The sequence below is a fragment of the Rhinoraja longicauda genome, chromosome 10 (genome assembly GCF_053455715.1).
Source record: "Rhinoraja longicauda isolate Sanriku21f chromosome 10, sRhiLon1.1, whole genome shotgun sequence".
NCBI lineage: Eukaryota > Metazoa > Chordata > Chondrichthyes > Rajiformes > Arhynchobatidae > Rhinoraja > Rhinoraja longicauda.
In genome coordinates, this window is record NC_135962.1 from 35,504,623 (window position 1) to 35,517,594 (window position 12,972).

The 12,972-nt window shown below is 40.5% G+C and overlaps 1 protein-coding gene across 1 annotated transcript in view; it reads right to left on the minus strand.

The window, feature by feature from the left end:
- The window catches only part of naa30 (N-alpha-acetyltransferase 30, NatC catalytic subunit), a 29,941-nt gene that overhangs the window by 7,441 nt on the left and 9,528 nt on the right, over window positions 1-12,972 (minus strand). The window contains exon 2 of the mRNA XM_078406635.1: window positions 6,821-6,944. Within this exon, the coding sequence (XP_078262761.1) occupies window positions 6,821-6,944 (124 nt within the window). The remainder of the gene's footprint in view (window positions 1-6,820; window positions 6,945-12,972) is intronic.

A 12,972-nucleotide genomic window follows, 5' to 3' on the forward strand; every position in this document is an offset into this window, starting at 1 on the left:
AAAAACATTGCATTACAGATAGCATTAAAATTAAAATAGCATGATGCAGGATGTATACTTGGTAAATTCAGTACTGCTGCAAGTGAAAAATAAAGCACACAATGCATAAACTGAAATATTTTGGTGTTAAAATGGCCTGCTTACTCAGCAGGTAATTAACTTTTTCCTGCATGCTCTGCAACAATATCAGAAAAGATATATAGCAGAGGCCGAGAAATGCGACAATGGAGGTGCAAATAGTAGCCGTGGCCATTTATAGGACAGTTCCTTGGAGATCACCTTATCGTGTAGCTGGGCACTATTCCTGCTTTCTATTTAAAGAGATTCAATATGATCTATACTAAACCTTTAGAATAAACATATTAATCTACTCTCAAATTTATGGATGACAATGAACAAAAGGCCAAATACCACCAGGCAAAAATCACTATTAACCCTGTTTAACATTACTGCAGTTTAATAAAATCTACAAGATGGCTTTTTTTGTCGAGTTAAACCACAGGAGCTTCAAATGCAATGGGAGGTAATATAAACACTCATATTACAGATTTCAACATCAGTTATGTTTTAAAACTCAAACAACTTTGACACACAACTGGATACAAAGAATATGTTCTTCTGAAGCACTTTCCAAGTGTTGCCAGGGGGTTTTCTCATCAGCTCTTAGAGCCTGCACATGGGCAGATGGGCAATGAACCATGAGGCCATCAATCTGTTTCTGCCTTTGAGTACTCCAAATGATCTCTTGGTCAGCTTTTAGTCCAAATTCTGAGATGGGTCCAACACAGGGTACTGTCCTCACCATCATTGAAGGGATCTATTAGGAGGCACTCTATCAAAAAGGCAGCCAGTAACAAATTCCCACGCCAATCTGGCCACGTTCATTTCGCTACTACCAATGGGATGATGATATGAGAGTCTGAAAACAGTGACCTCCAGGTTGAAGAACAGCCTCTTTCCAACAATCCGCCTTAAGCACTATACAACACTAACCTCAACTGTGAGATATGGATTGTCATTGGTTGCATGAAGGGCTTCAGTTTTTCCTTTGCATTAGTATTGGTGTTATTGATTTATTGAAATTTTGTTTATTCTGTTATGTGTATTGTGTTTATAGTCTTGTTAAGTAAGAATTCCATTGTTCTGTAGTCGATACATATGATAATTAAACACTCTTGATTTCTCAAATTTGTGCTGCATGCCACAGTTTTTAATAACTAATGCTTTCAATTTTCCATTTCACATTTACCACTCATTGCAGATTCTACAATATATCGACAGTAGTTTACAGACTTGAATTTGGCAGAACCAAATGGAAAAGCTGATGGAGGAGATCTATTACATTGAAACACTAAATATTTCAGTGTACAAATACTTTTCCGACACTTCTGTGCAAGTGCTGCATTGTAGTCCACTTCAGCAAAACATTAATATTGCGCAGCTTCGCCAACATTTCTGCCTCAACTAACATCACCGAAAATAAATTTAATTCCCCCTAGTATATGCTAGCTCTTTTTTTGCCTTTATAACAGTGAAACTTCAAAATGATATATGCAGTAATGTTCCTTTTCCAGGACTTATGCAAGCAGCAATTAAAAAAAAAAAAGTAAGCAATTCCATAACTTTTAGAAAGTGTAAATGTGAATGTGGTAGGCCAGATACTGCTGCAATTTGTTCATGTCTACCCCCCATCTTACAGCACAGCAGCCTGCCTTTAATCTCTTACATTTGTTCAGAACTGGTGGTTGGTTCCCATTGTATTCAGAAACTTAACTACACTTCTCCCAATCTTTTCACCATCGGATAAGAATTCTCCCAGCAAAGATACGAAGCAGAAGTGTGTTCCAATGTTAAAACAGATAAAGTAAAAGATGAGAATTCTTTGTGAAAAAATTCTACGTTGCTTAGAATTGTACAGACAGCATGGAAACAGGCCCCTTGGCCAAACTCACCCATGCAACCAAGATGCCCCACCTAAGCTAGTCCCATATGCCCACGTTTAGCCCATATTCCTCTACTCTTTTCCTAACCAGGTACCTGTCAACGTGTCTTTTAAATGCTGCTATCGTGTCTTCCTTAACTACTACTTCTGCAGATTGTTCCATATACCCAATACCCTCAGTGAAAAAGTTGCCCCTCAGATTTGTATTAAATCTTACCCCTCTCATGTTTTACATCCTCTTGTTTTTGTTTACCCTACCTTGAGTGAAAGACTGTGCATTCATCCTATCAGTTGCACTCATGATTGTGTACACCTCCACAAGATCACCCCTCAGCTTCCTGCACTCCAAGGAAAAAAGTCCCAGCCTGCCCTAGTTCTCCCTACACTCAGCCCAAGTCCTCACCCTGGTTTGACTTCCCAAAATGCAACATCTTGCACTTAAGACAAAGAGTCTCAGCTCCCATGGAGCCTCCCGAACCAACAGTAATGTTATCTTGGACTCCTGCCTTGACTTTCTCTGTAATTAAGAAGCAACTCCCCCTCTTTTACTTCCACCTCCGTCTCGTCAATAGCTCCTGTACCCTGGAACATTAAGCTGCCAATCCTGTCTCTCCCGTAGCCAAGTTTTTGTAATGGCGATAATGTCCCAGTCACACATACCTATCCATGCCCAAAGTTCATCCACCTTACCTGATAATTTTCTCACATTGAACTAAATACAACATAAATCAACTGTCTTTACTCACTCCCTGCCGTGCTCCTGCCTATCCCGTCTATGGAACTTGCTTTCATCACCCATGCAAATTTAAAGCCTCTCCCCTGCCTCAGATCTGCTTTGGATCCCACCATTCTGCCAATCTAGTATAAACCCTAACGAGTAGCACTCGTAAACCTATCTGCCAGGATATTGGTTCCCGCCCAGTTTCAGTTTCATTCCTTTTTCTACTGATGTCATTTGTGTTAATATGCATAACGATTTCCAGCTGCTCACCCGCCCCCTTGAGAATGTTCTGCAGCCGCTGAGATATATTGAACCCTGGTTCCAGGGAAGCAACACACCAACCTGGAGTCATTTTTGCTGCCACAGAATCTCCTGTCTGTCTTCACCCTTCCTTACAGTGTCTCAGAGCCAGGCCTGATGCCAAAGACCTGACTGCTGCTACTTTCTCCCGACCTATCAACACTCCCAACAGTATCCAAAGAGGCATACTGATGTCAAGGGGAATGGCCACAGGGGTTTGCTGCACTCTCTTTCCTGGTGGTCACCCATCTACTATGTGGCCATATTCTAGGTGTGTCCACCTCTCTGTAACTCCCATCTATGACTTTCTCAGTCTCCCGGATGATCCGAAGGTCGTTCAGCTGCTGCTCCAGTTCCCTAACGTGGTCTATAAGGAGATGCAGCTGGACCCAACTCCCATATGTGTAGTCGTCAGGGACTTCGTCTCCCCGACTCCTCACATCCTGCAGGATGAGCATACAACTGCCCGAACCCAGCTGTGCTTCATTAGACCAAGGAAAATTTAAGAAAGAAGAAACACATACCACGGCTTACTTCCCACATAGCACTTGCACCGCAACACGCATATCTTTTATGCACACACTCAGTGCAGTCACCCCAGGATGTTATCTATCAGCCGCAAAACTGAATGAGCCTCGTTAACTGAACATGACCTTCTGTCCTGTTAATATTCTTACCTTTCAGTTGCAAAAGACAAAAACAAATCTAAACAATTAATGAGATTACATTGCAAAGTGCTAAGCTTAAGTGTTCTTTATAAACACAGCGATTTAAGAAAAGGTTCAGCAACTTACGAAAGGATTTTGCACATGGAAAACTGGTGATGTACTGAATATTTTTTAAGCATTCTAATGTATCCAGCAATCCCCCAGCCTTCGTGAATGCCAGAAAGGATAATGTATTTGAGCTTCCTAAAGAGAACAAATATGCAATCTGTGGAAGTCGTATTCCAGTATTAGCTCACATTGGGGGAGAATTAGTGATGCTCTGTTCACCATAATCAAGGTGAGTTTTTACACTAAAAACATCCTTTAAATCATACATTAACTAAATGGGCAAAGATATTAACATTATCAAGCATTTGAAAGTTAATATAAAAGTCATTCTCAAAAAGGTGGATCACCACAGGTGGGAGTGGTGGTACAAATGGAAGCTTGATCGGGCATGTTACACCAGTTTGGTAGCTATCTGTACTAGCAAACTAATTGTTGACTTTAACTAAATTGTAAACTTACATAATAACCTTAGGTCTTTGACAGCATCCAAACCAATGTTGTAGACGTTTGGCTTATAGCCTGCTCGAGCACATTAAGCACATAATGGAGCATGATTACTTATGCATTACACTTCGAGACATCTTAAAGTAATGACCTTTCTGACCTCAAGAAGGACAAAGGTGTTCTGGTACTAAAGAAATGTAGATCGCCCGAGTGCCTGACCAACATTTTCCCAGCAATGGACAAGGCAGATTTGTTGCTCATTTACCTCATTGCCTTGCTAATGTTTAATTTAGTATCTCATTAAAACATCTAAATTTGCACAAATTTGTGCAAACATAACCAACAACTAAGCGCTATTTAAATGCAACTTTTCCCACCAATTAATCTGTGCTTTTCACTGCACTGCGCTTCCTTTAAAGTATTATGACGTAGAATTTCCTGCCAACTTCAGCTGCTCAAGTGCACTGCTTTCCTACGTGCTCGATCCGAAGACTTTGCACAGATCTTCCTATGGCATCTTCAGCAACAAAGCAGATTCTGAGAAATTCAGTGTGGTTCCATACAGCTCAACTGCAAATAGCATAAGGTGCTGGGGCTTGAACACATTATGTACGCATAAATGTTTTCATTACCAACTATAAATAAGCCCAGGGTAGATACAAAATGCTGGAGTAACTCAGCAGGTCAGGCAGCAGCTCAGGACAGAAGGAAAGGGTGACGTTTCGGGTCAAGACCTTTCTTCAGACTGTTGTCAGGGGAGGGGGTGGGGCAAAGATAGAATGTAGTCGGAGACCGTAAGACTAGTGGGAGAACTGGGAAGGGGGAGGGGATGGAGAGAGAAAGCAAGGGCTATCTGAAGATAGAGAAGTCAATGTTCAAACCACTAGAGTGTAAATTACCCAAGCGAAATATGAGATGCTGTTCCTCCAATTTGCGCTGGGCCTCACTCTGACAATAGAGGAGGCCCAGGACAGAGAGGTCAGATTGGGAATGGGAGGGGGAGTTGATGTGCTGAGCCACCTGGAGATCAAGTACGTTAAGACGGACTGAGCGGAGGTGTTCAGCAAAACGATCGCCGAGCCTGTGCTTGGTCTTGCCAATGTAGAAAAGTTGACACCTGGAACAGCAGATACAGTAAATGAGGTTGGAGGAGGTGCAAGTGAACCTCTGCCTCACGTGGAAAGACTGTTTGGGTCCTTGGATGGAGTCGAGGGGGGAGGTAAAGGGACAGGTGTTGCATTTCCTGCGATTGCAGGGGAAAGTTCCTGGGGAGGGGGTGGTTTGGGTGGGAAGAGACGAGTTGATCAGGGAGTTTCGGAGGGAACTGTCTCTGCGGAAAGCAAAAAGGGGTGGAGATGGGAAGATGTGGCCAGTAGTGGGATCCTGTTGGAGGTGGCGAACATGTTGGAGGATTATATGCTGTCTTACTGTCCCACTAATCTTACTGTCTTCAACTACATTCTATCTTTGTCCCACCCTCTCCCCTGACATCAGTCTGAAGAAGAGTCTCAACCCGAAATGTCACCCATTCCTTCTCTCCAGAGATGCTGCCTGACCCGCTGAGTTACTCCAGCATTTTGTGTCTACCTTCGATTTAAACCAGCATCTGTAGTTCTTTCCTACACATATAAATTAAGCCCTCTGGCTTCTCCTGTTGTCAAAGCCAAACAATTGAACGCCTCTTACATTCATAAAAAAACTATTACATTTAATCAAAAATACATTGAAAAAGGTTTAAGGACAAAACTTTAGATAGTTCCTGTCCCTCTCTTCCCCTCCCCCTTCCCAGTTCTCCCTCCATCTTCCTGTCTCCACCTTTCTTTGTATCACCCCCCTGACATCAGTCTGAAGAAGGGTCTCGACCCGAAACATCACCCGATTCCTTCTCTCCTAGATGCTGCCTGACCTGCTGAGTTACTCCAGCATTTTGTGATACCTTTAAGAAGAACAATGTAACCAGGTTCAGCTGGCAGATTCACCAGCATCTTGACTGCAAGTGCAGTAATTTGACACTTTGCTGATGAACTCCGTGAAACGTCCACTGTGAAATCCACGCAAGAAACGTGGGGTAACCGAGAGTTGCCGCAGTATCGCTACTGCCTCATATGCCCTATTGAACCAGATTTGATCGTTATTTCTGACGCTGTATGGAGTTTGTATGTTCGCCCTGTAATTGCATGGGTTTCTCCAGGTTGTCTACTTTCCTCAAATTTCCAGAAAGAGGTACAAAATTGTCTAAAGAAAAGCCTGAAATGTCACCTTGAAAAAGGATCCTGACCCAAAACATCACCTATCAACATCCTAACCAGATGCTGCCAGCATTTCTCCAGCACTGTGTTTTGCACAAGAATCGAGCATCTGCAGTTCCTTGTCTTTCTGAAATAATGTTGTTCAAGTCAATACCTGTAACATTACTGGCATTATAGATAGTGGGACAATGTTGTACAAAAATCTATGCAGAAGGATAAGTACATCTCCATTCAGCCACCAGAGGATTTGACACTGATGCAAATCAGCAACTGACAATAAATGCAAAAGAACCCTGGATAAACTACATTTACAAAATGTAGGTGGCTGCTCAGGGCGATAGAGATAGCAAGTCACCCTTTCAACTACAAAGCTAAGATGAAATCTCACCAATGCATTTTCTTCTGTATTTGGAATCCACTGCTAACATAGCTATGTATCCTCTCCTGAACATCTTCTTGTGCATGTCTAACTTGCAGACAATGGCACCCACACACTCACTTCCAACCATAGCCTGCAGAAATAAAGAGCAAAAACAATTCTTTAAATATATGCACAGTATGGTACAAAATACAAACAAGCACGCCAGCAAAACGATCAATTTATTCCCTATCAATTTAGGCAACAAAATAATTGAAGGGGATCAATGTTTTGTCATTTTATGAGCATAAACTTGAATTTGTAAATTCAATAGATCTCTGTGGGATTTATCCCTTTAGTCAATTATTCAGAAAATATATATTTTTTTTTAAAATGTGAGTTCCTTGACGAAGACAACTGCATTATACCAGCATAAAGTGCCATTATTTATTGATTATTTATGACACAATTCAATCCATATTGCCACTTCCAATGTCTTCAAAAATCCAAAATAGATTACACAATACAAAAGCTATGTGTAATGTTTTTGATGATGCATTCCGTAGCACAGATTCTTTCAACGTGTAAAATGGGAAAGTTTGGAAGGACCAAAGAGTGCGTGAAGGAAGTTGGAGGAAGGAGTCAATAGAAACGTCATGAGGATGGCAACTAAATCAAACTGAACTCAAACAACGTTGCAGTGAGGAGCTCCTTTGTGATGAGTTCCTTTGTGATGAGTTAATGGAAGCAATTTCTGAGAGACAGGAGTGTTCATGGAGGCTACAACCTGTGAATAAAATACATTCAGAGGGAAGTAGTCAAATTGAAAGAGATGCTGATAGAGGGAACTGACAATTCAGCAGACAGATAAAAAGTGCTCGAGCATTAACACAAATTTGTGCAGCACTTTGGATCCCAGACTGAATCTGGTGCAAAGATTATGGACTATATATGTGGCCTATATTTGAAAGAAAAGCTGACAAATAGATTGTTGAATGAGTGGGGTAGACCGGCAGAAATGATAATCTATGTAGACAATAATATATTTGCAACTGAGAGAGGGCCTTGTATAGGGAATGAGAGCTCAGAAGAATGCATCAAATAAAATCATAGCCTCAAAGTTAGTTTCCTCAAATTCTATTTTTTTTAAAATTAGGATAGGTAAAGGAAGATTGGTTACAGGCTACATGGTTACAACTTTGTAATGGAGCAAGGCAAGTTTCAAGACCGTGACAGTGGGAAAATTTTCTGGAAGGATGCAAGCATATGCAAGAAACACATTAACCTGAAGAATAAGCATCAAGATGAAAATGCAATCTTAAATTTAGGAACATAAAGATTGGATGGAAAAATCTTAAATGGATATGGGGATAATGCAAAAATATAACAATAGCAAAAACTGAACAATAATACTGCATTCTGTGTGCAACATCCCTATAAGCCATATGGGTTTCGTCTGGGTGCTCTAGTTTCCCCCCATATTCCTAAAGACATGTGGGTTAGTACGTTAACTCGCCTCTAAAAAATTGCCACTAGTGTGCAGGGAGTCGATGTGAAAGTGGGATAACATGGAATTAGTGAGAACGGGCGATTGGTGGTTGACATGGACTCGGTGGACCGAAGGGTTTGTTTCCATGCATTCTCTCCAAAACTAAAAGGTGCTCCTATTACAGATTAGCTGGTAAAACAGAATAATAGGTTTGAAAATGATCAAAATAAACAAACAATCCGGGTCATTTAAACACATCCCTGACAGATACTCTGTCGAGGTAGAATGTTAAGAGCTCGATGCAGAGAAAAACCAGTTGGAAATAGAAAGCAAAGACTGAATGTAATCATTAGGATTGGAATCTATTGAAGTAACCAATTGGTGGCTATAGAAAATGAATGAAAACATTGACTGGTCCAAGGAGTGGAGAACAGGGACTACGCAGTCTGTCAGATGCGAACAGTGTGCGATCACAAGATGCTGCTCAATGGCACGAAAGGTGCAAATGGTAGAGGAAGCTTAAGTATTACATTTAGTTTTTAGTTTCAGAGCTGCAGCATGGTAACAGGCCCTTCAGCCTCTTGAGTCCACACCGACAATTGATCACCTGTTCACACTAGTTGTGTGTTATACCACTTTTCCATCCACTCCCTATAAACCAGGGGCAATTTACAGAGGTCTAATAACCTGCAAACCTGCACGTCTTTGAGATGTGGCAGGAAACCATAGCATATCTTACCAAATGAAGGGCCTGTTTCTGTGCTGTTTGATTATGACTGACTCCCAGAAGAAATCCAATGTGGTCCACAGGAAGAACATACAAACTCCGCACAAACAGCACCCAAGGTCAGGATCAAACTCGAGTCTCTTGCACTGCGAGGCAGCACTTCTATCAGATGGGCAGCAACAGAGATTCAAGAAGGTAAAACTGAACCATTGAAGAGATATTTTTTCCTAAAATAAATCTTTTTCATTATCTTCACCTCCTACAATGAGCCATTAGAAGAATACAACATGAAAAAAGAGAATAGATTTAATGCAAAAAATAAATAAATTAGAATTTAGACTTGAGTACTACAGTTACCAAGAAACTAGGGCATTCTGGAAGGAGATACTTCCTTCCTGCAAGGAAGCATTTATTTATCATATGCATCAGATATGAACCAGAACAAAGAAAGTCCAACTTGCTGCAACTTTACAGGCACAAATTCAGTCAAAGCAGTCAAAGATACTCCATTTATCTACTGTGCCTCTACTCCTTCACTACAGCAAGATCATAAATCTCAGGAAGAGTCTGAACAGTCAAGGTGACAGTATATTTTTGAAATAGTTTTGCACAAAACACTGTTTTACAGTTATCAAATAACAATTGGTTGTAGCCAATTAATTGTTCTAATTGTTCAAGGAGCTCCTTCCTGAAAATTTAAACAAAAGAGGTTCAGGCAAATATTCATTCAAATTAAGTGGCCTTTTCTCACCTTTAAAAATACAATATAATAGTAAATGTAATATAATAAATGTAAAACACAGCTTTAAAAACAAACACATGACTTTCTCAATTTTGTGACCAACAAATGAGTGAATCTATTCAGCAACTTAGCATACTATTGGTCAAATACACACATTCCTATACTTTTTTCCACGAAAAAATGCATTGACGATAGTTACACAAATTCTGTGTTTTTCTGTACCTGATCTGTTTGGATAGCATACAAAGCCTTTCTCTATACCAACAAGTGACAATAAACTAAACTACCTCATTACATGACAATAATAAATCTAAACTTAAACATCCACAACAACATGGTCAGCTTCAATTTCCCCATATGATGCCATGTGCCACTTAGTTACATCAAAACTCCAAATAAGAATACAACCAGTTAGATCACCTAGGATATGTAAAATATGGATGAGTCTGATCAGGCAAGCAAAGCCTTAAATATGAGCAACTGGGGCATACATTGGGAATGGTGGTTGAACCATATTTCATAATCATCATCATACTTTATTAGCCAAGTATGTTTTGCAACATACGAGGAATTTCATTTGCCATACAGTCAAACCAATAAAAAGCAACAGAACACACAAAATACATTTTGACATGAACATCCACCACTGTGACTTCTCCGCATTCCTCACTGTGATGGAAGGCGAAAAAAAGTTAAATCTCTCCCTTCTTTGTCCTCCAGCGGTCGGGGGCCTCTAACCTTCCGTCGATGGGACGATCTTGAGTCCTGTAGCCGGCGGCGGGCCTTCCTCGTCAGGGCGATCAAGCTCCTGCATCAAGGGGGAATCTCAGCTTCCCCGCGCTGGGCAATCTACCCCTGGTCGGGGCTATCGAACCTCGTGTGGCTTTGGAGCTTCCCGACGTCAGTCTCAACCCGAGACTGCGAGCTTCTTGATGTTAACGTCCACGGGCCGTGGTTGAAGCGTCAATCCCAGGCAAGGAATCAGCTCCAATGGCAAGTCCATGCCCCGCGGTGGGGCTCAAAGTCAGTCCCAAGCAAGGCCTCCAGCTCCACAATGTTGGACCGCAGAGCGACTGGAGATACGATCCGGAAAACAATCGCATCTCCGGCAAGGTAAAAGATATTTTGTTCTCAAAGTAATGTTCATATCATATCCCAGACTTCATCGGCAAAACAGAACGGCGAGTTGTAAGCACGCCTACCACAGATTACCATTGTATATATACTGTATTATAAATTCTAGAAAGTATAAGAATCTTTTCAGAATCTTCAAAACAATGTGCTGGAATCAGTGGGTCGTGCAGCATCGTGCAGGGAATGGATAGACGATGTTTCGGGCCAGAAATATCCATCTATTCAATTCCCTCGGACCAGTAATATTTCTGAAAAATCGCTTAATTTTATTTACTTATTAAAAATCAGCGTTAACATATCCAATTAGCCCAATTGTTTACTAGTTGCATTGTTTACTAATTTCATTTATTACCTTTGTTATATCCAAGAACAAAGATGAGGTGGTTTTGGCAGCATGGAGAATCATGGTTTATGCACATTTTTATCTGTGGCAAAAACTGTCGTTTTTCACCATCTTTTTTGCCTATGATTGCATTAAATATTTTTTACTGCTATCTTTCACATCCCAACAATCTTTATATTCCTTCAAACTTACGTTTTAGTTTCCCTTATATTCATGTAGCTTTCAATAAACTAAGACTTTTAAAAAAGCACACAATTTTTAAGAACACTTTTGTAGCATTTTGGATTTTAAACAATTTTTATTTCACTTCAATGATCTAGGGCTCAATCCAAACTTGTTGGGATCAAAGTTCCTCTGAAACACTGACAAGGAACTTGATATATGTTAACTCCATTCCTATTAGGCACCATTCCACAAAATGGCAATTTTACTCAAAGGTTATTCTGGTGGCTTTTAAGCAAATTCATTCCTCCTGCAGGTCTGGGTTTAAAATATATCAGGAAAGAAGACTGAGCGATGATTCACTGAAAATAGAAACATACTTTTAAAGGCAGAGGGCCTAGACCCAAAACATCACCTATCCGTATTCTCCAGAGATGCTGCCTGACCTGCTGAGTTATTCCAGCACTTTGTGTCTTTTTCTCTATGAAAAATTACATTCATATGTAGGAGAAATAGGTAAAACATTTCTGTACCACGGCAAGGCAATCTGAGAGAAGATAGCCGAGTCGAGTATGGTTAGTGAAACAGGGTAGGGAAATATTTCAGTCCATAGCTGTAATTGGTCTATCAAAACATTCCCGGCTCATCTAAATACTCACAGGAAATTTTCTACTGGGAATTCCCTTTGCATTTTCCTGAGATGGAGCCTTCCAAATTTTAGAGGCAAGATTTACATCTGATTAAACTCCATTTTCTTCCACTTCCTGCTGTGTCCATGCAGCCTTTTCTTTCAACTTCTGAACAAACTGCCCTCAATGGTGGATGGTTTATCAGAGTAGAGGACCGAACTTTCCACAAGTAATTTTAAGAATCAGAGTGACAAGTCAATTGTAGAATTGCCTGTGGCAAGTTGTTACAGATAAACTGTGCAGTTCCTCTGGATCTAACTCTCAACTTATTTTTGTTCTTGCTTTTGGATTAAGAGATGTTAACTTGTGTAATCCTCCAGGACCCTTTTGCATTCTTCCCAGCTGATCTTGATTTGATTGTAATAACTGATTATAACCTGATTATTCTCCCTCTTGCAGGCCTTTCCTCTTCTTGCTCAGCCTGAAAAAGGTTCTCGACCCAAGATCTAATCTGCCAATTCCCCCCCACATGGCCTATCCACCTCTACTATTTTTTTGTGCCTTGGGTGTTAAGACCAGGTTCTACTCAAAAGGGCCCAAAAAACAATCACATGATAAATGTCTCCCAACTTCTACATTTGTTGGAGAAATTCTGAGATGGGTTCAGAAGGCTGGATACGGTTTAATTATATTTCTGCCCATATTTCCTCTGTTTGAAATATTGAAGGAGTTTAGGAAAGTGTTTGGGAAAGCTATAAGTTGTAGCTGGTTTGAGAAATCGTGGTAGTCGAGACCATTGCAAGAAATAGATAAATACAAAAACATTCTATGGTATTTTTGCTAAATTCTATGGTATTTTTGCCTTGCATGAAAGTGCTTTCAATTCCGTGAGATATTTTTCTATTTCCTTTTTGATATGTCCACTCAGCCTTCTCTTAAAATTATATATTTACTGA